This window comes from Copadichromis virginalis, linkage group LG3 (genome assembly GCF_057382275.1).
Source record: "Copadichromis virginalis isolate Kocher_CV1m ecotype Utaka linkage group LG3, C_Virginalis_male_GT1.1, whole genome shotgun sequence".
Lineage (NCBI taxonomy): Eukaryota > Metazoa > Chordata > Actinopteri > Cichliformes > Cichlidae > Copadichromis > Copadichromis virginalis.
This window is the reverse complement of record NC_140620.1, coordinates 10,850,267-10,877,820: the sequence shown is the minus strand read 5'-3', so window position 1 is coordinate 10,877,820 and position 27,554 is coordinate 10,850,267. Positions and strand designations below refer to the sequence as shown.

Sequence of the window (27,554 nt, the reverse complement as noted above, 5' to 3'; positions counted from 1 at the left end):
GATGCTGAGAAAATAAAGCGTGACTCAGTGGTGCAGATATTTGGCAGTTTTTATTTTAGACTTTGTTCTGGTTATTGTTCAGTTTCCCCTGCAGTGTAAGTGTAATTCAGGCAGACAAACACAGGTGGATTCACTTGTACAAAAGACAAACTGAAATGGATTGTAACCAGAGCATTCTGACCAGTCTACCTGGTGATAGGTTTACCACAACTGATGACTTGTTCACTTAAGGTAAATACAACCACGTCACTTATGAAGAAGACACACAGCTTCTCATGTTATAGTTTTAAAACATCTAAAATCACTCGTGTTAATTCATTTGCTAGATTAGCTGCTAGCATACCCACTTTGTTTGAGGCTTTTTGCTAGCTAGTTAGCAACACTACACACCTGTTACTCTAATAGTCTGTATTTTTTAATGACGCAGCACTCCTTAGCTTTTGTTATCCATATTTATAAAGAGATGGCATTAGCTGTACACTCCAGAGGCCCAGAGTTACTGTTAATATCAGAAATGTAATGCTGTCCTTTATGATTTTAAGTTTAGACTGAGGATGATCTAAAACTGAAGATTTAAACACTTTTAGATCCATTACAGTTATAGAGCACTTTGCAGCCTGCTAACATGGAAACTACATAAAAATAGCAGGTGGTTTCATAAAAGTGTAATTTATTCCTTTCATTTAATTTAATAATAGAGTCTACATTATTAACAGCTAAACTCACCCTGGCAGAAAAATGGTGAGGAAAACCATCAGGACCAAGCTGGGTTTCCTGGGGCCAGAGATTTGGACCAACTTTCTCCCTTACTTTCATAACAGCTGTCCTGTGCCAGATGTTATATTGAGCCATTGAGAGGCATCAACATCAGTATCGACTACAATAAAGTTTAGCCGACGTATTGATGTAATTAATAACAGGAGTCCAAGTAGGAAGTGATGGAAATGACAACAAAGCAAGGTCAAAAAGTCTTTATTCAACCACGAGTCTCTGCTCAGCCATGGTTGTTACCATGGTTACCCATCAATCCCATCATCATGCTGCGTGTTGTCAGGGAGACAGTGGGGTAGGGTTTCTACAAATAAGACTTAATTACTCAAAACATCTGTGAATGATGTCTGAACTACATTTAATTTACATTTTTCTCTTTACAGAAAGAATTCAAACACTGTGTGTGCGCGTGGGCTAAACGTCGAGGACGTAGGTCTTGTAGAGGCGGTTCATCTGCTCCAGGAAGATGAAGGTGAGGACGGTGTGCGGGCCGAGGCGGGCATAGTACGGGGTGAAACCTTTCCACAGAGAGAAGAAGCCCTCCTTCCCCACCACTCGAACCAGCACCTCCTGATCATGACACAGATAATTCAGTCGGTGCCCAGAATATAAACACTTATTACCGGAACAAGTCTATTAATACAGTATTAATATAACTTAATATAACTTGTATATCAGTCCTCTCACTGGCCACTTCATTAGGAACACCTGTTAAACTTCTTTGACTTGTGTTTTATCAGCCAATCACATGGCAGTGACTCAGTGCATTTAGACATGATGCCCGTGCCCATCCTGTCATGACCACATTTCCTGATATCTGCAGGATAACACATGTCAAAAAGCTCCATTCATCTCTAACATAAGAAAATAAGTTCACTGTACTCAAATGACCTGACTCCAATGGAGCATCTTCCTCATCAAGGAGCAACTGACAAACCTGCAGCAGCTGTGTGATGATATGATGTTAATATGAAGCAAAATCCTTGTTAAATTTATTAAGATTTAAAGAGTTCTGAAGATAAAACTTGTTACTAGCGATGTGTACCTAATAAAGAGGCCTGTCAATGTGTATTGGAGATTGTCAGAAAATTGTCTAAATCTAAATGTTACACAAAGAACATCAAAGATACAGAAGTAACCTGTACAAATACTTCAAAATCACAGTATTACCAGGAACAATATTGCATTTATTCATCAGCTCATCTGCTTTCAGAGCATTATTTAACTTTCATGCTAAAAAAAGATTTTAATGACCAAAATGTAATAACAAAAACAAGTAAAAACAAATAAAATTGGCGACTCACCAAACCATTTTTATACTCTGGCTTCCCGTCGATCATCTTCATGTTCTGGATCCTGCCAAGAAAAAGGAGAAGGTGGTCAGACTCGGCTGGACCACAGAAGAAGAGTTCATCAAACGCCTTCAGTCTCACCTGGTCTTTACGATGTCGACGGGCATCGAGGCTGCCGTGGTAACCAGACCACTGATCATACTGGCACAGAAGTGACACAGAATATCGTCTCTAAAATAACCTGAGAACACACAAACATATTGATGAAGAGTGTGCGTCACTGAAAGACTGTGTGCGTGCGTGAGTGCGTGCGTGTGTTGGGCACCTGAATCGAGCAGCGCCTGTTTGGACTGAGAGTACGAGGCCAGCTGAGCAGCGTTCACGACCACCGCTCGAGCCATGGTGGGAATGCAACCCTGCAACAACAGAGTCGTCATCAGCTCAGTTATTAAAAACACCCAAAGAGACTCGATAAAGCTGCTGAACCAACAAACAGACGTGAACGCTCCACAGACGACGTCTGGAGTCTTTTCTGTGGGAAATGAACCAGCGAGGGTAGAGGTGGAGGGATGTCAGCGACCCTCAGAGCATGCTGTAGCTCCGATTTACAGTTCAGCTTTTTATCGTCTTTGATTCAGCAGAATAGCTGAGATCCGTCCCAGTTTAGGTTTCAGCACTTAAATCCTCATTTTATTACTAACACTCATCAGGAAATTTGATTTAAAAATCATCTAACTTTTGTTATTGATATTACAGCAGTCACACACAAATTACTCCAGAGAATGAAAGGACAAGTGTCAAATTTTGTTAATCATGTAGTGAGAATTTCATGGATGAAGCTTTTAGATTCCTGCAAGCAGAATCTTTTTTTTTTTTTTTTAAGTGAAAAGTTTAAGATGTTACTACCAAGTGTTTATAACTGAACAAAAACTGAGGCACTGTAATGACTCAGTTTATCTGACCTATGTTTGCACCATCTTTGGTGGGAAAACTGTTGCAAAATCAGAAAAAAAGATGCAGAGATCAGAAAAGAAGAAGCTCCCTGTCCTTCCCGTCTTGGAGCAACTGTGACCACGTAATGTCGTCTGGGAATAATAAAGTGTTCTGATTCTGATACATTGAAAAAGACTGCGACACTGCCCTCTGCTGCCCTATGGAAGTACTGCAGATGGTCAGTAAAATCCTTTGCAAATTAAAAAAATTCAATTAATATTTTTAATAAAAATAAAAAGATCATTTAAATGTTTTAATTCAGTTTAAAATTATTTAAAATATTGTAGACACATTTTTAACAAGGGCTGTAAAAACTAACAAAACAAAGCCACTAAATCCATGAGCGTTTATTCAATCGTCACCTGAGGAGCTAAAATTATTCTAAAAAGCAGCGAATACTGCACCACAGTCTCGCGCAACGATTAGATTAGACATTTGTGTTTGATAAAGAGAGACCCAGATTTAGAACATGTGACATTCTTCAGTTTGGAAATTCTTTAGAAGAAAAACTGAGAATTTTGGGAATATAAATGTTTTGGAAACATGAGGATAAGCAGAGAAAAAGCCAAATTCAAAAATATCAGAATCAAAACTGAGGTCATTTTTCTTGTTTTTGCTCAGGATTCGCAGAGTTTTTTTTCCCCTTCAATAAAAGCTGCAGCAGTAGCTCACAGTTCCCATTAACTGCTTTCACACATATTAATAACAGTACAACGGCTTGAAAAACGAAATAGTTAAATAAGAAAAAAAAAAAAAAAAAAAAGAGCTAATGTAATGTTTGTGTGATGTTAAATCGGGCAGCATCTACTCTGGGTGAAGGACCACTTCAGGACACAAACCTTTTTATCAATTAAAATTTCCACATTAAATTACTGCATCTGGACTAATGGCTACTCATTCAGGCCCAAGTGAAGAAAATGATGATGATGATGATGATGGTAGCCTCACCCTCCACAGCGTAGTGACGCCTTCCTCTTTGGTTATTCGAACGAGGGCATTAAAAACATTCTTGTATCCTCTCCGCTGGTCTGCAGGTAACCTGGAGACACAAACGGTGAGGAAAACGCCTGCGAGTCATTTTGTGTCCATGCCGAGCAGAGAAAGCTGCTCGAAGGTAAACAGAGTCTCACCGTCCATCGGCCGTCATCCTGATCAGCGCCACCTCTGCTGGCGTCCCCACAAATGCTCCAATGGCTCCAGCTGTCATACCAATCAGAGCCTGTAGGGGGAGCACACTGTTACTCAGCAGCATGGAGGGTGCTGTGGCATCTACACCTTTACCACTGCTTAAAAGCTTTCTACAGGCTTAGATGATTTCAGAGCTCATAAGCCTTTCACTCTTTCAGCTCACCTTGAGGAAGAAGTTCGGCGGCCGGCCGTCACTGCTGGTCATTTTCTCGAACAGGATGGTGTAGATTCCCAGACGGGTCGTCGTGTAGGTCGCCTGACGCAAAAGACCTGCTGACAGACTGACAAACACACAAAGAAACCCACAATGAAGCAGGGAGATGAAACGTGAGTTAAAATGATAAAAATCAGGATGGGGCGAAGCGCTGGTACCCGGTGTAGATGCCCCCCACGCCCTCGTTTCTCAGGATGGAGAACAAGGCGTGGAAGCTGGTTTTATACTCTCGAGCCTTCGTCCCCTGACCACTCAGCTGCATCCTGTTCTTCACCAGGTCCAACGGCTGCACGAAGACTGTCGCGCCCATCCTGCAGAGAGGGAACAGCACAAGTACGTTTATTAAAGCTGAAGCATTACTGAGAAAACATGAAACCAAAAACTTTTTGGCACAGTCAAAGACACAACAAAACCTGGGAGCGCAGACTTGTTATCATATATCTGACATTTCAGATGTTTGAACAGATTTAAATCGTAACTTATAAAATGAGACCTTTGGACTGACTGTTCCAACGACTTCCACTGAAATCCAAACAATGTGATCAAAATAAATCAAAGTTCACTTGAAAAGTTCTTTTTATTTGAAAAGAACATCAGGGAGGAGTTTTACAGTTAAGGGAGACAGTAAAAACTAAAACATGGCAGGTTGTTTAAGCGCAGTTGGAGAACAGAGGTGTTTGCTCTAATGAATTTACACTTCTGTTAGCAGTGAAGCTGCAGCGATGTGGTAACTCTGCAGTGATAAGTTATCAGGGACTGGAAGAGCTGGTACTGTGAGTTTATCAGGAGGTGAGAGTTTAGCCTCCCTTAGAAAACACCGACGGCAGCAGGTGAGAGCACAGATTAACTCACGATGATGAAAACCTGCCTGGGGCAGCGATTCTTGTCTTTTAAATCAGAACACGTCCATTTATTTATCTCAAATGAAGCTTCACAGAAGAGCGTGCTGGGATCCTGACGAATTACAAACTGTAAAATTAGAGATGGTGCAGAGATACCTCTAAATTATCTCTGATTCACACCAAATATGGATTAAAATATAAATGAAGGCCTAATCTGCAAACCTACAGCTCTAACATTTAGTCATGTCATTATTTGTAACTTTTATAGTTTCTGAGAGATATATCGATAGATATCCATCTATGAAAAAAGGTGTGCAGGTTTGAAATAAAGTCAACTGTTGACACCACCTCACGGAGTTTGTAAGAAGCAGCCATACTGTCAACATTTGGTGACCTTCAACTGTTTATTATGAGGCTGTTTAACCTGCTAAGGTAACCTGACACACACACACACACACACACACACACACTATCGTCTTAAAGTGTGTGTGTGTGAGTAATGTTCTCCATGTTTCCTCTCATACACTCATGTTAACCTTCATGTCAGCATACGTTCACTAATCCCTGTGAGCCAAAAGGTCAAATTGTTCAGTTTATCATTTTTTTCTATTTTTGGATCAGTATGATGTCAGAGACAGTCACGCACCCTGTTGAGTGAGGGGCATCCAATCACTGAGGTGCAGTGTGAGATAATTATTGAGATTATAATTTTAATTCATTCATCAAATTATTAATTGGCTTAATGAACTTTTATGATACATGATTACATTTGTAAATGTTTTGTGATAAACATGGATCAGAGTTTAACTGAAGCTGATTTCAGAGTTTAGAGGCTAAACCAGGTTACATCATCATCATCATCATCATCATCATCATCATCATCATCATCATCATCATCATCATGGTCATAAAGCTGTCATCCATCCCGGCTAACAGTTAGCATGCTAACGGGAACTCGGCCAGGGCCGAGCTCAGACCGGGGAGCCGACGTCAGGTCCCCCTGACTGGTGCCACCTCCCCTTATCTGCTGTCAGAGTTTACTTTAGGGAAGCTTCGCTGCCAATCCAGCGTTAGCCTGCTAGCACTCCTCGTTGTAAAGCCCAGGCGGGAGGTTTTAACAAATAATTTCCCGGGGATACAAGCGGAACATTTGCAGGACTTCTACGAGTTTGCATGTTTAAATGTGTTCTGGTGAGAAAAAAGGGGCAGGAAGCTCTACTCGAACATGGCTAACTAACACATGCAGAGAGGTGCCCAGATTTCGTCATGACACCGGTGTGCTGATGAAAAACGTCCCCTCGGAGTTCTCGGGGTGCAGCCCGTCCTGTGACAGCCAGCATCAGCTGCTAACAGCTAACCATCAGCGTGTCGCTCCGCCGCAGTAACGGCCTCAGTGCTGTCCTTTAAACCACACAGAGCGGGTTTAAACTGACCAGAGCTCTCCTCTGACCCCTGACATTAGCGCGATAGCATGGCAGCTAGCCGCATCACTTACCCAGCCAGCCCCCCGAACAGGAACTTGATGGCCTTCGGGGAGGTCTTGGGCTTCGCATCCGCCATGTTTCCCCCGATCGGTCAGTGGCCGCAGAGTCTGCGTTCAGATTTCTGCCGCCCGCCTGCCTGTGTGCCTTTGAGCCGAGCTTTCCGCCTGCTTTCTCCCCGTCGCAGCGGCGGCAGCAAGAGCAGCAAGGTGACTCTATAAAGCGGACGCGTCCCGAGACACGAAGAGCAACGGACCAATCAGGAGGCGAGGAACGATCAACGTGCTCCGTTCATGGTCTCCTTTTAAACTCCTCCATCCGAACTCTACTAATCAACTAATACAACGAAGTTAATGACGTACAGCGTATATCAGATATTTAGAAGGCTGTAGTCTTTGACTTACTGATGTTATATTAAAAAGAAAAATGTTATTTTAAACATTTTGGCATTTGGCATGCAATAAATTACACACGTGAAGTTGATTATGAATTCCTCATCATTTGACCAAAAACATGTTTATACAGACTGATACTTGAAACGATGACGAGCCTTTTGATAAAGAGGCCCTACTCAACTAAAAATTCGTGCATGGCATTCTTATGTCTTTCATTTCCGAGAGAACTTGAATGCCGCAGATGCTACAACGCTAGTTATTTAAATTAAGTATATCTATAAATATGTAGAAAACATAAATTTAAAAGTGTATAACTGGTAGGACGTTATATAAATGTTTAGTTTCTTTAAAATAAGGAAACTAAAAGCCACAATTATTTGTTAAATAATTTATTGCTTATAATGTTGTACCATTGTAATGAGATGAGATGATAGCCTTTATTTGTCAGTTGCAGTTGCCCACCGAGAAGACAGACCTTGAAGACCGTACAGGTCAGGGAGGTAGCAAAGGAAAAAAACAGTGAAATGTGTAACACAAAAGGATAACCCAGAAAGATAAGGGAAGGAGACGGTGAAAGATGCGTCCGCCTCCTCCGAGAGCCAAAGAAAGAAAGCATTTTCTTGTAGCATGGTTGAAACATTGTAGCAACCATTGTTGTACCATTTTCTTGAATATTATGGCTTTTATAAATCCAAAACGATTTCTTGTTTAGTTTCAGAATTAAAAATGAATTACAACTGTTGCCACCATCATTTCAGCTTAAACACAGCGTCAAACTAAGGAGTCTGATGTGACACACAAAACAACAGAAGGCTGGGACTCTTTCCGAACGCTCATTGGTTTAGAGCTAGAGAGGGGGAGGGATTTATTATAAGCAACAGCTTGCTGAGGAAGTAGATCCGGGGCAGCGGTGAGTAGAAACACTGAGCAGTTTTATTTCTGTTTTTTTTTCTTCTTTTTTTTACCGGATTAAACTCCCATAAAACGCCTCGGTGTGGCCGTCCGGCTGCCGGAGATCATATCGCGGAGCTGGCGACAGTTTCTGCTGCGTCACGTTACTGGTGTTTTGGCGAGTGATTGGGCAGCTAGCGTTAGCAAACAGCAGGAAGCTCACTAACAGAAAGTCTGTTAGTGAAGTTTTTCGGAGTTTTTTACACAGAGATCCAGAAATAAACAATTTATACTACAGGCTGGCAGCGGAGGGATACACAGGAGCTGAGGTACTTATTTATGAGGCGTCACCTGTGTTTGTTCTCCACTGTTTACATGTTGGGTCCTGTTTGTTTAGGGAAGGAAACGAGGAGCTAGAGAAGTAAACACGGAAACAGAGAAGGAAGGGAAGAAGCACAGAAGGATAAGAGGAGGTAGAGAAGTAAACACGGAAACAGAGAAGGAAGAGAAGAAGCACAGAAGGATAAGAGGAGGTAGAGAAGTAAACACGGAAACAGAGAAGGAAGGGAAGAAGCACAGAAGGATAAGAGGAGGTAGAGAAGTAAACACGGAAACAGAGAAGGAAGAGAAGAAGCACAGAAGGATAAGAGGAGGTAGAGAAGTAAACACGGAAACAGAGAAGGAAGGGAAGAAGCACAGAAGGATAAGAGGAGCTAGAGAAGTAAACACGGAAACAGAGAAGGAAGAGAAGAAGCACAGAAGGATAAGAGGAGGTAGAGAAGTAAACACGGAAACAGAGAAGGAAGGGAAGAAGCACAGAAGGATAAGAGGAGGTAGAGAAGTAAACAAAGAAACAGAAGGAAGGAAAGACGTACAGAAGGCAGCAAGGTATCGGGTAAGAATCATGGTGGCAGAGAAAAGGCAGGAAGGAGGGATATGAGGAAGGAAAAAAGGAGTTGGTAAATAAAGGGGGCAGGGTGGAAATGAGGACACAGAAAGGACGGGGAGGAGGGGAAAAAGTAGGGAGAGGTAACAAGGAGGCATTGTACAAAATAAGGAGACAGAGGAGGATCCAAGGAGCCACAACCTAGGAAAGAGAAACTTTTTTTCTCCTCGTTAAATGATTTTTTTTTTGTCTCGCTGTGGTGGTAGGCGGTGTTACCTCTAGGTATCCAATGACAGCTCTCCGATCATGTCCGCGGGCGGGGCTCCACACAGAGCGGACTAATGAGGAGGAGGCAGAGCCATGACGGGCGAGGAGACGAGGGGGGGTCGGCGGTGGCAGGGGAGCAGAGCGTGGCGGTGGGGGGCGTGCCGCGTCTTGCCGTCTTCCTGTTCCCCTCAGAGATGGTGTTCTACGCAGAGCAGAGGAGCTCCCATAGGAGGGTGCTGACCCTCTACAACCCCTACAACTTCAGCCTCAGCTTCAAGAGTGAGTGCAGCCTTGTTTAGGCCCTGGTCATGCCGCCACTGGCTCTAACAGCCTCTAACAGCCTCTCTCTCTGTCCTCACAGTGTGGTGCACGGCGCCCTCGTTCTACAGGGTGGTGGAGGCAGAGGGCAGCATCCGGGCCAAGTCCTGCGTCGACCTGTGAGTGTTTCAAACTTTGTTTAAAACTTAATCCATAACGACGCTCACATGCAATCAAGTATTTTGTTTTCCTGTCAGGGTCGTGCGTCACCTGGACGTCTCCCCCAGACACTGGGGCCGCAGGGACCGGTTCCGCATGGAGGTGAGGGGTGGAGGCCAGGTGGGACGACGGGAGATTTGGGCGGAGCTTAGAGGAGGACAAGAGGAAGAGGAGCAAAGAGGAGGTCAACAAAGGGCGCTGCCTCATCCTACTTCTCAGCTCCTGCCCACACAGGCACACCTGCCTGCCTGCACAGGTAAGGCACCATGGAGTGCTCTGATTGGTTCCTGCAGCAGTGCATTCGCGGGTGCAGAGTGAGTTGATCTTATTAATGATGTTTCTGTGTGTGTGTCTGCGTCTGCAGCTGTGCGCAGCGCGTCTCAGTGGGCGGTGTGTGTGGCTGTGGCGGTGCTGTGTGTCACAGTGTTGATGCTCCCCCTGCACACTGACAGCAACTCGCTGGTTCCACGCTGGCTGCACGTGTCCACCAATCAGAAACTGGTCTGCGCCTACACACTGGGTAACACCACACACACACACGCACGCACGCACGCACGCACGCACACACACACACACACACACACACACACACGTCTGTATGACCTGAGAGAGAGGGGAGGCAGGAGCAAATGGGACAGTGGGAAAGTAAGCAAAAAGAAAGTAAAGAATTGAAGGAGATAGAGAAGGAAACAAGGAAGTAGAGAAGAACAGTTATAGGTGAAGAAAGGAGGAATCTAGGGACAGTTAAGGAAATGAGAAGTCAGAGCAAAAAGGAAGCAGTCTCAGAAGGAAATGTGGAGATAAAGAAGCAAACAAGAAAATAGAAAAGGAAATAAGGAAGCAGAAAAGAAACTAGATATAGAGAAGGAATTAGGAGAGAAGGGCAGGAACGAAAAGGAAACAAGAATGTAGTTGGAGGGAAAACGAAGGAGATAAGGAGGTAGAAAAGGAAATGAGATGGTGGATAAGGGAACGAGAAGTTGAAGATTCAGAAGTACATAAAAACATACAAAGAAGGAGGCAGAAAAGGAAATGAGGAGGTAGAGAATGAAGCAGTGATGCTGTGGTTGTCTCGCAGGTCTTGTTACCATGGTGTTTCTACGGTGACGTCATGCTGCAGCGACCTGTGGCCTCACCGTCGTCCACACAGGAGGAGCCCTCAAACGACTGTCATGGGACAGCGAGTAGCGTGTTCAAAAAAGCTTTATTTAAACGTGTCGACGGAGCGGACAGAGTCATCGACCACTGACGAACAGTTGGATACGAGCGCCGTGAGAAGAAATGGACGTTAAACCGACGAACATGTGACAAAGCTGTGATGCTGCGTAAATAAAATGGTTGTGAATAAAAACAGAAAGTGATGATTTTAAGAGGATTCAAGTCTTTATTTAACTGTAAACAGAACAACACAACACCATCTTTGACCAGAGTGTACTCACACGTTTAAATAAAGTTTTTACAGAAGCTCAGTGCAGCTCATCGTATCCAGGATAAATAAATAAAACAAAGCAGGTAAACTGTGTAATCAGATGTGTGTGTCTGAAGTTTTACTGCTGATGGTAAAATGTTCACAGAGGTTCAGCTTTTCTGCGTGATGCGTCGTTATCCATCAGAACTACAGAGCTGGCCTTCCAGTCTCTGAGAAAAACCTCATCAAGTAATGCATGAACTAGTAATTGAGGGAAAGTTCCAGTTTCTTCTTCACTGCCATGAATAAAAACCTGTTCTTTAAAAGAATCCCCTGCATCTTTCTGCATGATCATCAGTGCTGATCGTTCTCGATGTTCCTCTGGGATCGCTGATCGGTTTCAGACCTGAAGCAAAGTGAGCCGCAGATTTCCCATCCATGAACCTGAACCCTGAATGCAGTGATAAACACACAATGGCTCTGAAGGACAAGTTTCCCCTGAAGTCTGACATTTCATATTAAACAAGGAGCCGTTCTGACAGGTTAAAAACATTTAAAAGAATAAACGTAGAAAAGAAAAACAATGAATTAATAAAAAAGATTATAACCTGTGTCACAGATGAGGCTCACTCCAGATTAATGTAAAGAAACAAACTCAGATTTATTTTCACCTCATTTAGAAGGTGATTTACACCCGCTGAGTGAAGCACACGAGGAGGAAGAAGGAAATAAGGAAGGAAGGATATAAGTCCAGAATGAGATTCCAACACTTTACCATCGGAGATGTTTGTCAATAAAGAAATACACAAGGGGCCTGTTTCAATATGCGTACTTGTGCGTGCTTGCATTCTCGTGTACTCGTGATACGTCATCAGTCCAGAACCCAAACGCGGCAATGGCGGAGGAGCGCGTCTAAAACTTTTCAATATTACTCTTTCTGGGTCGCAAAATAAAATTGTAAGTTATTTTGAAGTGAGAATGTAGCTGTGTAAGCTTCAAATATCTGCTCGATTTATCAACATATCACATATTTCCAAACGTGCTCCGACGTTTTCCGAGACATCTGTTACCCACCAGCTCCATATACATTTTGGGGCATGTATTCTGTAATCTGTAATCTGTAATGGAATACATTTTAAAAGTAACCTTCCCAACACTGCCCACCAGCTCCATAGCAGACCGAGAGGTCGGCACATCGTTTTCAACCCTCCCATGCTCTTTCACTACTCAGGTTAAACATGATATATAAGTCTCTTAGGTAACTTCGAAATGTTAATGTTTGGTTTATTTGTTCCTGAGTAAATCGTTTTGGCTGAGATATATTTCACTTCAGGAGGAAACAAAGACAGCATGTTAATACGTGGAGATTCTGAAGGCTGCTTCAAAATGATCGATTATATTTTAAATCTTTGTTCAGTTCTCTTCCAAACCCCAGCAGCTGTCTGTTGTAATTTTTGAGTGTCCACTAAAATAAAAATAAAGTGTCCTAACATCTCACCTGTTTGTTTTTATTAAGGCATACATGTACATTATTTTTATTAATAGAGATTTCGCTGCTGAGGTCAAACATGATATATAAGTCACTTCGATCGCTTCTAAATGTTAATGTTTGGTTTATTTCAGTGTTTTCTTTGTTCCTGAGTCAGTCGGTTTGGCTGAGATTAAAGTTAAGCTTCATAACATGTTAGTCACAGTTGAATTAAGAGAGTAAAAACTCCGGACCTGTGACATCATCAAGTACGCTGTACAAATCGCTAGTCTGTGCGTGTCGGACTCTTGGGACTCGCGTACTTGAGGAAAGGCCATGGGAGTGTTTTTGTTCTTCTCGCGTTATTTTTTAGTCACCGCGAGAGTTGGAGAGAGTACTGAGACGAGCTGCTGAGTTTTGGCGGAACAGGAGCAGAGCAGGAATAATGGAGGAGGAAAGCCGGGACACGCAGAACAGCAACGGAGAGGAGTCCTCCTCAGCTCGCGCTGAGCTACAGGTGAGAGGTTATCACAGCTGAAAGAGGACGTGAAGGGGCACGAGGGACTTCCTGTTCAGGCTTTAACTTTGACAGAAGAAAGGAGACAAAACAACCATCGGGACACAGCCGCGCAGTTTAAGAAAACGATGTGCGCGTCTGCACCAGAACTTACGGTCCAAGCTGTAGACTCCGTCAGGAATGCATGGGGCGTTTAGGTGCATCTCGTAAACTCAGCAATCGTCCTCCCAGAAGCCGTGGTGGTTATTTAAACGGCTTTAAAAGTGGTATTATTATTATCAGGTAACAATTTGAGTTTTTTAATGTTTTAATGCGGAATTGAATGGATAATATTGGAGTTCTAGATTCAAATGTGTTCATGGCCATAAAAACAGGGGAAAGGCTGATGAAGAAACTGCATCTGCTCTATAACTACAGGTTAGTGCATCTGTACGGAGAAAGAGTCAGATTGTTCTTATAGCTCTCTTGCACTACATCTATTTCACACTTACATTTTGTCTTCATTTATTTATTTATACTATTTGTATTTTGTCTGTTCTATTTATAAATATTAACCAGGCATCTGTGTGTGGATAGCAAAGAAAGAATTTCAATACACAGAGAAATTCTTTGTGCATATGACAATAAACGCTTGAATCCTGAATCACTAAAGACAGTTTTTAATGCCACCAACAGCTATGCGCTTAATATGCAAGATGATCGTCTCTGCAGTTGTTATCACGCTCTGCAGGCGTTTGCAGTCCATAGCAGTAGTGCTGCTGTACCATGCAGTGATGCAGCTGGTCAGTGTGCTCTCCACAATGCAGTCTCTAAGAGCATCCACAGAGTTTTGTTGTGTCAAAAAACTGGCAGCGAGGACTGAGTTTATGATCTCTGAGCTAAACTTGCAAAACTCTTAATAATGTAGCGAGAACACATGGTTCAATACAAAAATGCTGGAGATGCAGCTTGAAAATTGCACAAAATAGTGTGGAATGAAGTAATGGAAACGACAAAGCTAATGATAATTATTCTTTTTAAATTGAATAAAGTAATTCTGTTGATTCCATGCTGTATTAATTGTGTTTCAGGTTGCTTTAGTTTCTGGCCTGCTTCTGTGTAGTCAAAGAATGTGAGCAGCTTGCATAGAAAGGGGAGTAGACCAAGGTGAGCGAGATAAGATGGGGAGACAGTGGTGTCACCATAGAGATGGAGAGAGAAAGTACTAGCAGTTGTGTCACAGAGAGCAGCTTCCACGAGTACATCCCTTTGTTTAGCCAGACCTCGCCCATAGAGAGCTCTAGCTGCTTGGTCTCCAAATCAAAATCAAATCACTTTTATTGTCACATCACATGTGCAGGCACACTGGCACAGCGCATGCGAGTGAAATTCTTGTGTGTGAGCTTCACAAGCAACAGAGATGTGCAAACACAACAACACAAACGAGCAAAATACAAGAATGGCCAACCTGAAACTAATAAATATATGTACAATTAGGGCTGAACGATTATGGAAAATAATCTAATTGCGATTTTTTTGCCCCAATATTGCGATTGCGATGCGATATGCGATTATTTTTTAAGGTCTTTGTCTTCTGTATTATTAAACAAAGACAAGCAATACATCATATAGTATGGCCAATACTATATTACATTAATTTTAAACTGTTCTTTCCTGGAAGACAGACCTCTGTTATGATGACATGAGGTGATGCATGAATTGATGACTGACATTTTTATTTAACTTCTTCAATCACAACAGTATATTTGAACATACACAATAGTTTATTTTTAGCTTACAAACATCTGAGCATAAAGTGCTGACAAGGAACCCTGGTGTAAACATTAAAATGAAAGTCAGTACAATGTGCAGATTGCAGAAATATACATAAAAAAAATCAGTGGCTTTACCACACTCAGTTTTTCGACATCTGTGAACTACTAGACAGTCATTCAATTAAAAAATAATATTAAATAAATAAAACTAATAAATAAAAAATACACACATCTTACTGATCTCTGCAGTCAGTAACATTACACATAAAGTGCAAACATAATAGCAATTGTATAAACACACACACAAACACGCCTTTAAAGTTTAAAGGCGTGAAATTGGACGGTCTAGTTCTGATTAGCGTCACCGCTGTCTCGGTGGAGTTTAATAAACTCGGCCGTCTGCTTCTTGCTATCTAAAATATAACCAGACACTGGTGTAAATTCTCGACTGTCTCACACTTCTGTTTAATAAGTTTTCTGTTTGACGTTTAGTCAGCTGTGTGAAAACCAAGGAGGAACCCACCCGGGGGATTAATAAAGTTTTATTTTATCTAATCTAATAACTTTAATCTCAGCCAAACCGATTTACTCACGAACAAACAAAACACTGAAAAAAGCCCAACAATAACATTTTTAGGTTGTCTAAGTGACTTATATATTACGTTTAACCCGAGCAGCGAAACTCCGCGGTGATCTGAAAATGATGTGCCGGGAGTTGTGCCGTTCTCGGCCGCATCAGTAATCCTCGAGCTCCCGGCTAGCTGTCGAGCTGGTGGGTAGCAGACGCCTCTGAAAACGTCGAAGCACTTTTGCAAATATGGGATATCTTGATAAACCGAGCAGATATTTGATGTTTACACAACTACTTTCTCGCCTGAAAATATGTTAAAAGTTTATTTTGTGACCCAGAAAGATTAGTATGAGTAATTTTAAAACTTAGTAGCGGCCGCCATTGCTGGAAACTGGAGTTTGGCTGGGCCGCGCTATGAATTCTGGGATATGGTAGTAATTTGGACAGCCTTATAATCGCAGTATAATCGCAGCCTTTGCGGTTAGAAAATTGCACTTGATCATGTCGCGATATTATCGCAAATGCGATATATCGTTCAGCCCTATGTACAATATATAATAGTGTATGCATTTCTGGATGTGTATACTAAATGTTTTTCTACGTGTGTGTGTGTGTGTGTGTGTGTGTGTGTACACATTTTTACAAATTAAATAGTAAAAAAATAATAAAATAAATATATAAAAATATACAGAGTTGAATATGTGCAAAACAAGTGGCATTTATATACAGTGTGGAGTGCATAATGTTAAAGTTCCAGTAGTGAAGCTGAGGTGTCTATGAAGTGTTCAGCAGTCTGATGGCCTGGTGGAAGAAGCTGTCTCTCAGTCTGCTGGTACGGGACCGGATGCTGCAGAACCTCCTTCCTGATGGAAGTAGTCTGAACAGTTTATGGCTGGGGTGACTGGAGTCCTTGATGATCCTCCCCGCTTTCCTCAGGCAGCGCTTCCTGTAGATGTCTTGGAGGGAGGGAAGCTCACCTCCAATTATCCGTTCAGAGCACCGCACTACTCGCTGGAGAGCTTTGCAGTGGTAGGCGGTGCTGTTGCCATACCAGGTGGTGATGCATCCAGTGAGGATGCTCTCAATGGCACAGTGATAGAAGGTCCTGAGGATGCGGGGGCTCATGCCGAATCTTTTCAGTCTCCTGAGAAAGAAGAGGCGCTGCTGCGCCTTCTTCACTGTTTTGTTTATGTGTACTGACCACGTAAGATCCTCAGCCAGATGTACTCCAAGGAACCGGAAGCTGCTCACTCTCTCCACAGCAGCGCCGTTGATGGTGATGGGGGTGTGTACTTCTCTGCACCTCCGGAAGTCCACTATCAACTCCTTTGTCTTTGCGACGTTGAGGGTGAGATGGTTGTCTTGACACCAGTGGGTCAGGGCGCTGACCTCCTCCCTGTAAGCTGTCTCATCACTGTTGGTGATAAGACCCACCACTGTAGTGTCGTCCCCAAACTTCACAATGATGTTGGAGCTGTTAGTGGCTGTGCAGTCGTAGGTGTAGAGTGAGTACAGGAGAGGGCTCAGTACACACCCCTGTGGAGCACCAGTGTTCAGTGTGATGGGGGATGAGGTGATGCTGCCCAGTCTGACCACTTGGTGTCTGTCAGACAGGAAGCTAAGGATCCAGCTGCAGAGGGAGCTGCTCAGTCCTAGATCCTGCAGTTTCCTGTCCAGCTTCGAGGGAACGATGGTATTGAATGCTGAGCTGTAATCTACAAACAGCATTCTCACATACGTGTCTCTCTTCTCCAGGTGTGACAGGGCAGTGTGTAGTGTCAGGGCTATGGCATCATCAGTGGACCTGTTGTGGCGGTATGCGAACTGTAGAGGGTCTAGTGAGTCGGGTAGTGCAGAGCGGATTAAGTCCCTGACCAGCTTCTCGAAGCATTTGCTCACGATGGGGGTTAGGGCTACAGGTCGCCAGTCGTTCAATGAGGAGATGGTGGAGGATTTGGGTACAGGGACGATGGTGGCCATTTTGAAGCAGGCTGGGACTACAGACAGAGAGAGGGAAAGGTTGAAGATGTGTGTGAACACTCCAGCCAGCTGAGCCGCGCATGACTTGAGGACCCGGCCGGGAATCCCGTCCGGACCAGTAGCTTTGCGCGCGTTCACCTTCCTGAAGCACTTCCGCACATCCTCCTCAGACACAGTGTGCGCACTGACGTCATCCGCGGTGCGCACACTGTCCAGTCTCATGGTGTTCGCTGTGTCGAATCTAGCGTAGAATACGTTTAGATCCTCACACAGAGAGGCCGTGGTCTGCGGTGTGCTGGTTTTCCCTCTAAAGTCTGCGATCGTGTTTAGTCCCTGCCACATACTCCGAGGGTTGTCAAACTGTTGCTCCACCCTGTCCCTGTACTCACGTTTGGCTGCTTTGATCGTCTTCCGGAGTTGGTAATGTGCGTGTTTGTAGTCCGATGTGTTCGCCGAGGCAAAAGCGGTGCTCTGTGCCGCGCGAACATCTCCGTTAATCCAGGGTTTTTGATTTGGGAAGGATTTAACTGTTCTGGATGGGACGACATCTTCCACGCATTTCCTGATAAATCCACAGACTGAGTTTGTGTATTCATCAATGTCCCTAGCAGCCACGTGAAACATTTCCCAGTCCGCGTGATCAAAACAGTCCCGCAGATATGTGTTCACTGAATGCTTGGAAAATAAAGAGTGTCAAATGAAGTTCTTGTCTCTGTTTGATCTCTACCATCAAAACAATCTGTGAAGTTGGCGAACTTCAACAATAGTTTATTAGAAAACAGCTTAGAGAAAGTGGAGAAGCTCAGACAAAACTAAACAAATAAATAATAAATATAATAATAGAGCGGGGGGTGATGTCCACACATAATGTACTCGCACTAGTTTCTCCCTGCAGAGGAAACGCAAGACAGTCAGACACACACACATCACTCCACTAGTGCACAAACACAAAAAGTAGATTAGATTAGAACAGGATGTTCTGAACACAACACCCTGTTTGTTATCAGATGGATACTCAGTAGGTGAGGCCATAAATAAATGTCCCGTAGAGCTACTCTGTTGTAATCTTACAGTATTTATTAACTTTAAATACTCCAGTGTGAATTACTTTGTGGTCGGCAGTTCCAAAGTTTGTGAGTGGAGGATCTCTGAGTTTGGACTCGAGAGAAAGTCAGAAACAAAAACATTGTTTCAGCCTGGGAGCCAAACCGGAGTGAACTGCTCTTGTGTTCAGTTTTATGTAGAGCTGGGCGATATAAGATTTTTTCATATCACGTTTAAGTTTCAAAATAGAACAAACGAAACAGACTAAATTGTCAATTTCACTTAAAAACAAAATATTAATTCTAAAAATAAATCTTAGTTTGTTTTACAGAAGAACAGACAAAACTGACTAACTTTTGTCAATATCAAATAAACTGAGAACTAAAAGGAAATTCTCAATCTCTCCTTGTTGCATAGCTGAGCTTTTCAAACAGTTTTAACAGTTACTTTAGTCTGACAAAAGCCGAATGACGAATTACCACTTCCAGTCAGAGACTGAGCTGCACCGCTTTATTGTATTTCCAGACTTGCTTTCGGCACATTTACAGTGCACGCTACTCTGTTTTTGTCAGACTTGAAATAGCTGAAATACCTTCACACTACGGAACTTCTGTGGCTCTTCCGTTCGACAATCTCTCCGGCATTGGAACCATCATCTGTTTTCTCTTCGGTCACGCTTTCGGTTGATGTTTCTCTAGTCGGCACACTCATTTCCTCCATTACCCGGGCGGCACGGCGGCTGGCTGCTTCCCAAACAAACACACGTGCGGCTTGGCACTTGTGCTGTACGTAACAAGTCACGTGACGTGATGCTGTGGCTGTGATTGGTTCGGCTCTGCGCTACTTAATTTGGATTGGCTGTTGTTCCCTTTTTTTTTAAGAGGACAAGAGAGATGTGGCCTATCGCAATAGTTTAACTTTTCTATCGAGAAAAAGTTATTTCACAATACATATCGTTATCGTTCTATCGCCCAGCTCTAGTTTTATTAATTTCATGTGCAGAGCTCACAATGAGCTGCAGTCTGCTGAAGCATGAATCTGAGGATAGCACGAGGCACTCAGAGGTCAGCGTGATAACACTGGTTATCCTCCCTCAGCTAAACATGCTCTACAATGAAGGAGAGAGGAAGAAAGTAGGCAGGGAGGGAACAGGGAAGGAAAGGAGGAGGTGAGATGGGAGAGAAGTAAACATGGAGAGAGAGAGAAAGAAATGAGGAGGTAGAGATGGAAAGCAGTTTGAAAGAAGAGTGGATAGAAAGATAGAGAACCAAACAAAGAGGAAGAGAAGGAAATAACTAAGAGAGAAATGAACAAGGAGGGTGAGAAGAAATTAAGGAGAGGTTGAAGCCAATGAGGAAGGAGAGAAGAAGAAAGGAAGTAGAAGATAATGAAATGACGTGTTAATAAGGAAAGAAAGAAAACATTTCCTCCTTGTTTCAGTATCTGCGTTTTCTTCTTCTCCTTTTCTTCCCTTCCTACTTGTCTCTCTGTCCACCTCTTCTACAGGTGAAACTCGAAAAATTTGAATATCATGTTCAATTATTTCATTAATTCAACTTAAAAGGTGAAACTAATGTACTATATAGACTCATTACATGCAATGCTAGATATTTCCAGCCTTTATTTGTTAGTATTTTGGTGATTATGGCTTATAGTTTATGAAAACTCCAAATTCAAAAGCTCAAAAAATTAGAATATTGTTCAATATTTTAGGCTCAAAGTGTCACACTCTAATCAGCTTATTAAACCAAAACACCTGCAAAGGGTTCCTGAGCTTTGAAATGGTCTCTTAGTCTGGTTTAGTAGGAATCACAATCATGGGGGAGACCGCTGACCTGACAGTTGTGCAGAAAACCATCATTAACACATTCCATAAGAAGGGAAAGCCTCAAAAAGCAATTGCATAAGAAGTTGGGTGTTTCTGAAGTGCTATTTCAAAGCACATTAATAGAAAGTTATGTGGAAGGGAAAAGTGTGGAAGATAAAGGTGCACTGTGCTTTGTTAAGTCCAGAGTAAATGCAGCCGTCTACCAGGACATTTTGGAGCATGTTATGCTTTCTTCTGCCAACAAGCTTTATGGAGATGCTGACTTCATTTTGCAGCAGGAATTGGCACCTGCCCACACTGCCAAAAGATCCAAAACCTGGTCCAATGAACATGGGAATGCTGTGCTTGATTGGTCAGCAAACTCACCTGACCTGAAACCCATAGAGAATCTATGGGGCATTACCAAGAGAAAGATGAGAGACATGAGACTGAACAATGCATCCTGGTCTTCACAGCACCTCAGCAGTGCCACAGGCTGATTGCATCCATGCCACGCTGCATTGAATCAGTAATTCATGCAAAAGGGGCCCAAACCAAGTACTGAGTACATAAGCATGATTATACTTTTCAGAGCTCTGACATTTCTGTATTTAAAATCCTTGTTTTATTGATTTCATGTAATATTCTAATTTTCTGAGATTTTGGGGTTCTCATAAGCTGTAACCCATAATCATTAAAATTATAACAAATAAAGGGTTTTAAATATCTTGCTTTGCAATGTCTATCCTATTATTAGGTTGAGCTTTTAAACTAAATGATTGAAATAAATGAAATTTTGCACGATATTCTAATTTTTCAAGTTTCGCATGTATTTCTCCTCCCTTTTTCCATCCGCCCTCCTCCACCAGGTTTCAAAGCTCAGTCCCAGCATTTTATGAACCCGTGTGTTGTCTCTGTAATTACATTCACCTTGTTGTACCAAATTGTCCTTCTTTTTCCTCTTTTGCCATAGAAACGTGGTGGCCACAAGAGACCCAGACATCATGGCTCCCAGCACCATGACAACGCCTCAAACAAGAATCGGAAGATTCACATGGATGACAAACAGTACAGCTGTGATCAATGCCCATCCACTTTCGCTCGACTGCAGACTTTCTTAACGCACCAGCGTGTTCACACAGGAGAGAGACCGTACAGCTGTGACACATGTGGCTCAGCTTTCACTCAGTTGTCTCATCTGAGGAGGCACGAGCGAAGTCACATCGGGAAGAAACCATACAGGTGTGATCAGTGCCCTTCCACTTTCACTCAACTAAGTGGTTTCTTGATCCACCAGCGTGTTCACACAGGAGAGAGACCATACAGCTGTGACACATGTGGCTCAGCTTTCACTCAGTCATCCCATCTGAGGAAGCACAAACGAAGTCACACCGGGGAGAGGCCATACAGCTGTGATCAGTGTGGTCAGACTTTTACTCTAAAATGTAGTCTGAACACTCACTGCATACGTTTGCACACAGCAGAGAAACCATACAGCTGCGACCAGTGTGGTAAAAGTTTTGCATTGAAATTTTCCCTGAAAGTCCACCAGCAAATCCACACCGGAGAGAGTCCGCCCTGGTGTGAGGAGTGTGGAAAACCTTTTTCTCACACGTGCTCCCTTAAAAGTCATCAAAGAGTTATCATTGGAGAAAGGCCGTACAGCTGCGACAAGTGTGGGAAAAGTTTCAAGCAGAAATGTATTTTACAAAAACACAGCAAAACTCACACTGGAGAGAAGCCATACAACTGTGAGGAGTGCGGGCAGAGTTTCACCCGCCCGTGCTCTCTGAGGAAACATCAGCGTATCCATACCGGAGAAAGACCGTACAGCTGTGATGAGTGTGGGAAAGCCTTCAGTCGGCAGTTCAGCCTGACATGTCACATGCGAATCCATACAGGAGAAAAACCATACTGGTGTGAGGACTGCGGGCAAACGTTCCGTCACAAGGGCACCTTCAAACAACACCGAGAACAACATCAGAACAGGACAGAGAACTTGGAGCCGGGATCAGCAGAAGTCTCTTTATAAAATAACCATTTCATGTTTCATGTAGAAGATTTTCAGATCTTCTTCCTTTTTACTGTCTGCAGTGGAATTCCATCTGAGTTTGTTCTATTGTTCAGAACATCATAAACACATTTGTGTGGTCTGCTTGTTGCAGTGTGCTGCTGTGAGGGGGAAAAAACGCTGAACAACAGAAATGAATAACTTTCTGTTGCACTCTTAAATTAATACTGTGAATAATACCTATGGGAGATTTAAAAACAAACAAACAAACACCCAATTAAAGACGACAAACATTTATTTAATGTAGGCACAGAAAATGAGACTGACCAGAACCCACCTCCACAAACTTGCTGTAAAACCAGAGGAGAAGATGTCCTCAGGGATCCACAGACCACCAGGAGCTGCTCACAGTTCTGCATATCGGGCATTTCAGAGCCCCCAATCAAAACCCTTTGCTCCTGTTAGGACGATAAATGGCACACTTCTTCCTTAAGGACCACAAACTTGTGCTTCCTGTAGAAGCTGCCCTGATCCTGCCTTTTCTGAAGCTATGTTGTTACAGTGCTGAACCACTACCTGGAGAAAAAAAAAACCTAAAACGAAGTAAAACTGCATTTATTTTACTTTGTTTTTTCTGCTGCAAAGTAAAGTTTGTTTCCTTTTCAGGGACTGTAAAATGAAATCATTAACCTCATTAATGTTTATTATAATGTTTGTTGACAAAAAAATAAAGGGATGCGAACCAGTCTGGTCCTTTCTGTAAGTTTCAAAGAAAATAACCTAAATATCTAAACATGTCACAGCTCTCTTTATCATCTGAGTTTTATTGTGTAAAAAATCTGAAAAAAAATATCTAAAACTAATAAAAACTGACCTGAAATCAACAAAATGACTAAAAATAAACCAAAAAGATTCAGGTGAATGAGTCTAAATCACAGTGCAGTCAAACATGCAGCTGCTTGAGACTCCACAATTTTATTAACAATTTCAATAATTACAGTGGATCGAGCATGGTGATATTTAAATGGAAAAGCAACAGGACTGGAGTTCATGAAAAATTTAAACTTTTTATTACCAAACAGTGACAAGGCACAGATGTGAAGTTTAGTTTAATAAATGTTCAGGCTCAAACAGAAAAAACAAAACATGGGAACACGTTTATTTACAGTCAAACTCAGCTCATTGTTTCAGGTTAAACTGCTGGGATCCAAACAGAGGCTGATACCTCTGCGTCAATTCACTGTGTGATGATCTGCTTTCATGCTCAGTGCTCATTAAAACTTCAGAGCTTGATTGATCGGGACAGTTAAACATTTAATATGTGGAGCTACATGTTCTGTGACGCTTCAGTAGTTAATAATAATAATAATAATAATTGCATCATTTACTGGTTAATAAGTGATCATAACAATGGGGGGATGGTCTCTACAGCCCCAGCTCAAGCCCCGCCTCATTTTCATGGAGGCCTTGGTCAGGCACGTCAAAGGTCAGCCCGGCCTCTCGCTCAATGCTGTCACCCCACAGTTGCAGAAACTCAGAGTTTTCCTCTCTGGCACCACCCACGTCGCCAACTTCAGACACGCCTCCCTCTGCAGCCACTTCTGAGATCAGACCGGGTTCTCTGTGCCGAGGTCGTGTCAGGAGGTGGTGGAAGGTCATCAGCAAAGGCTGGTAGGGGGCGGGGTAAAAAGAGACAGGGGGGAGTCACACTAGAGTTGATTTATTTTGTAGAACCTAAAGGAGCCAAGAAGACGACGAGCTGACTTGAGGGGGAGGCTGGGTTAGTTCCATAGACCCAACCAGGAGACGTGGGACAAGCCCACCTAATGCGTCATCATTACACTTTCATCAATCAGAGATCAGTTTGAACCAGCTGTGCTTTCAGTCTCGTCTCAGTTCGTTTTTTAGTTTTATTGCTGTAAGTCATGTGACCTGCACAGGACTGCAGACAGAAATAACCTAAAACCTGACAGGTGCATATTTTTATATTAGCAACCATCAACATCAATGTAACATAATATAATAGATATAATATGTAATAGAATATAATATAATTTAAGCTGTCTGCGCCCCAGAGTCTCACTCATCTGATCTTCCAGACGATCAGATCAAACATTCTTGTTTAAAGTATTGCCCAGGTGTGTGTGATGTCACTGTGATGTCACCCTGTGTTGGCTCTCCACGCTGTCCTCTCCATCTCTGGTGTCTCTCTCTCCGTCGCCTTCTTGCTTGCCCGCTCTCTCTCCTAGTAAAACTAGCTCATTGATCCACAGGTTGGTGCTGGTGGTGCTGTTGGTGTCACTGGGAGGCTGGAGGAGCTCCTCACTCTGACACACACAGACACACATTTAACATTTAATCTCATTAAAATAAGCTTTATTTACATCAAAGTGACGGCTCACCTCCTGAGAGGAGTCCACCTGCTCCACAGCCTGCAGGATATGACATCACACACACGTCATGACATCACACATTGTAGCACAGTAAGAGTGACGATATTTGTTTACGGAGCTGAGTGTGTGTGTGTTACCGTGTTCTCCAGGTTCTGCCGTTCTCGCACCATTTGTGGACCCTGTAAACATCGACCAAACGGACTGATTCAGTCACTCTGTCCTTAATAACCACAGCTGATTGGTCACATGGCACAGTGACGCTCATTTTAACGCTGCAGGTTCTCATTTCATCTACAAGGTAAAAAACTACAAATAAGAAAAAACTCAGCACGTGTCAGGACGTAATGACTGCAGATGGAGGACATATTATAAAATTATTTCTGATGGATGCTGCTGAGGTTTTTGAATAATGTACCATTTTATGTTGTGATCATTTAACAAGATATAGCAGATATTTGGACTGCAGGACCAGACTCCGTTCAGTTTTTACCAAATTAAAGATTTTACCAGACTCTAACCTCAAAGCTGCAAATAGACTCAGAGTATACAGTGAGATTGTGTTGTAACTCAGGTCACCTCTGACCTCTGAACTCTGGCTTGACTCCGAGGAAACTGATGAAGAGGAGGAGGAGGAGGAGGAGGAGGAAGTGATCTTCTGAGCGGGGTCAGGAGGGGCCGAAGGCTGCAGACACACAGTGATGTTAGAAACTGAAGACTTCAGATGAAGATGCTTTAATGTAAGGAAGGCAGTAGGGTTTCATCTGGATACACATGTTACAGCGTGTGTGGGAAACACAAGGCTCAGGCTGATGAAATAGCTGCATCAATATCTGCCTGAAGAAAACACCTCAAAATACAAGTTTACTACAACTCTGATGGAGTCTGCTGCTCTAGCTGTAGCCACTTAGAACTGAGAGTACTCTGTGTACTTGTACTGCACTGACTCACTGCTGTTTGGTCCACTTGGCTCTGCAGGAGGAGCTGAAGGCTGTGGAGTTCTCCTGGAAGCTGCAGACAAAAACAAACACGTCTCAGAGTCACAGATGAGCCTCATGTCTCATGAACTGACCAGTATGATCCAGCCTTACTGGCACAGCCTGGTTCTGATCCAGCAGGCTGACGATCATCAGAAGCAGCCACATCGTAACAAGCTCTCGGGGCGGTCCTGGAGGTCCGGGGTAATCCTGGTCCTGTGGGGGGTCCTGCAGGTTCTGACCGAGTCTTGCTCTGCTCCGTCTGTTTTATTGCGTGTTTGGCAGGAAGTGTCATGTCATCATGTCGCCCTCAGTCCCTGCCCCCCTCCCACGGATGTTACGCCCATCAAGAGAAACATCAACAACAACAACAGGCTGATTTATACTGGCAGGGAGTGTCTCTGTGTGTGAGAGCAAGTGTTCACTGCAGTAAGGGTGTGATGTGAAAGCAGTCGTCATGCAGATGTTTTATTGTTTCTTCTGATGGAAGCAGCTGTTTAACATGGCGAAGCTCAAAGTGCTTCCATCCTGCTTTAATGGGGAGAAATCAAACCTCAGGACACATTTGGATGTTTGTGGTTCCTCAGGTGTGTCCAGGCCCTTCATTAGTCCAGAGCTCCGCCCTCTGATCCAGGACTTTGGGTTTATTTTGTATAGTTTAACTTTTATTTAACTGATGATGTCAGAGGAAGCGAAATAAGATAAAGAAAAAGTATCAGGATTAAAAGTACTTCCAGATGAGGTGTGTGTCAGATTCATGGAGCTGCGGTGAACCAACACAACAACACATCCAGCTGGCAGTAAACACATTTCACAACCAGCAGGACTTCCTGCCACACAACCACACGACACCAGAGAGAGAGGAAGCCAAGTGTTACAGAAGAGGCTCAACAATAAACCAGATTAGACACAACCATCAGTTTCATAATAAATTCTGCTTTAATATTCATCGTCCTATCACAGTTCACCTTTTTTTAATCATCTCAGGTCTGACTTCTTAGTAGGAATGGTGGGAATTTTCAGATCCTGCAGTTCAAATAATTTATTTAAATGAATGAAGGTGCGGCTGTTTTTAATGTTTTTAGAATTGTTTTAAATTGTTTTAAAATCCCATTGAAAGTAGAAGACTTTGTGAGTCCAGTCCTTCCCGTTTCAGGGTATCTGGTCATGTGACTTGTGAGTTTGGCCTGCTGGAATAAACTTTATCCACCAACATGTGGTCTTTATTATGAAAAGCATGAGTTTACACACCAAAGAACCCAAACCTTTCTAATAGCAACTGGCTTGCTTTTATACTCCACCTGATTCAGGTGAGCCTCTTGTATGACCCATATCTGGGAAACCAAGCAAACCAAATGCTACACTGATCATCCATGTAAGCAAACATCAAAGCACAACACAACACATGGAAGACTTATTTATATACGCACAAAGTCCCACAAATAATTAAATTACACATACACTTCAGTCAGTTATATATAAATTAGAAACACCTTAACCAAACTCCCCTAAGCTGGCACACTGGTTTATTCTAAGAGCTCATAAGCAGCTGATTGAGCTGCTCTTACTCGTTTGCTCCTGTAAAAGAAGTGACCAGGAAAAGATGAGTACAGCAAACACACTTCTCTTAAATACATGTTTGAGGAATTTAGGTTTACAAGACAAATGATGAACTGCAATCAGCTGCCACTCAGGTTCTTCTTCCTGACACAGGATGGATGTTTCTTCACCTTCCATAAAAATGTCAAATTCGATAAACCTACTACAGAATCACCAAACCATAAATGTTTCTTTTTCATGTAACCTTTTAAATACCAATCCCTCAAACTTATAAAAATACATTCATTTATTTATTTACAATTAAAATGAAGGCAAGCGCAGTGGAACACCTGGGTCTCCATTACATGGCTCTATGAAAATGGACTCTCAG

The 27,554-nt window shown here is 42.8% G+C and overlaps 4 protein-coding genes across 7 annotated transcripts; 2 read left to right on the top strand and 2 right to left on the bottom strand.

Annotated features, from left to right (window-relative positions):
• Nucleotides 1–956: 956 nt before the first annotated feature.
• Nucleotides 957–7,047, bottom strand: slc25a11 (solute carrier family 25 member 11). The gene is made up of 9 exons (XM_085452193.1): nt 6,796–7,047; nt 4,617–4,769; nt 4,408–4,525; nt 4,187–4,275; nt 4,005–4,095; nt 2,389–2,479; nt 2,205–2,304; nt 2,076–2,127; nt 957–1,341 (listed from the first exon to the last, which is right to left on the bottom strand). The coding sequence occupies exons 1-9, from the start codon at nt 6,858–6,860 to the stop codon at nt 1,186–1,188; spliced, it is 915 nt and encodes a 304-aa protein (XP_085308319.1). The 5' UTR covers nt 6,861–7,047; the 3' UTR covers nt 957–1,185.
• Nucleotides 7,048–8,006: 959 nt separating this feature from the next.
• LOC146712730 (motile sperm domain-containing protein 1-like) lies at nt 8,007–11,067 on the top strand. Of its 3 annotated transcripts, none has more exons than XM_085452223.1 (6): nt 8,007–8,086; nt 9,220–9,499; nt 9,582–9,657; nt 9,736–9,953; nt 10,062–10,217; nt 10,776–11,067. In XM_085452223.1, the coding sequence occupies exons 2-6, from the start codon at nt 9,295–9,297 to the stop codon at nt 10,802–10,804; spliced, it is 684 nt and encodes a 227-aa protein (XP_085308349.1). In that variant the 5' UTR covers nt 8,007–8,086; nt 9,220–9,294; the 3' UTR covers nt 10,805–11,067. The 3 variants fall into 3 exon arrangements, with proteins under 3 accessions (XP_085308349.1, XP_085308350.1, XP_085308348.1); XM_085452224.1 differs by lacking the exon at nt 8,007–8,086 and adding an exon at nt 8,128–8,396; XM_085452222.1 differs by lacking the exon at nt 8,007–8,086 and adding an exon at nt 8,751–8,962.
• Nucleotides 11,068–12,956: 1,889 nt separating this feature from the next.
• LOC146712729 (uncharacterized) lies at nt 12,957–23,002 on the top strand. Of its 2 annotated transcripts, none has more exons than XM_085452179.1 (2): nt 12,957–13,090; nt 21,220–23,002. In XM_085452179.1, exons 1-2 carry the CDS (start codon nt 13,019–13,021, stop codon nt 22,276–22,278), a joined length of 1,131 nt encoding a protein of 376 aa, XP_085308305.1. In that variant the 5' UTR covers nt 12,957–13,018; the 3' UTR covers nt 22,279–23,002. The 2 variants fall into 2 exon arrangements, with proteins under 2 accessions (XP_085308305.1, XP_085308306.1); XM_085452180.1 differs by lacking the exon at nt 12,957–13,090 and adding an exon at nt 13,100–13,372.
• A 309-nt stretch (nt 23,003–23,311) lies between these two features.
• Nucleotides 23,312–25,911, bottom strand: LOC146712728 (uncharacterized). Its single transcript, XM_085452221.1, has 7 exons — nt 25,739–25,911; nt 25,599–25,658; nt 25,234–25,332; nt 24,788–24,829; nt 24,660–24,689; nt 24,423–24,584; nt 23,312–23,925 (listed from the first exon to the last, which is right to left on the bottom strand). Exons 1-7 carry the CDS (start codon nt 25,790–25,792, stop codon nt 23,683–23,685), a joined length of 690 nt encoding a protein of 229 aa, XP_085308347.1. The 5' UTR covers nt 25,793–25,911; the 3' UTR covers nt 23,312–23,682.
• Nucleotides 25,912–27,554: the final 1,643 nt, after the last annotated feature.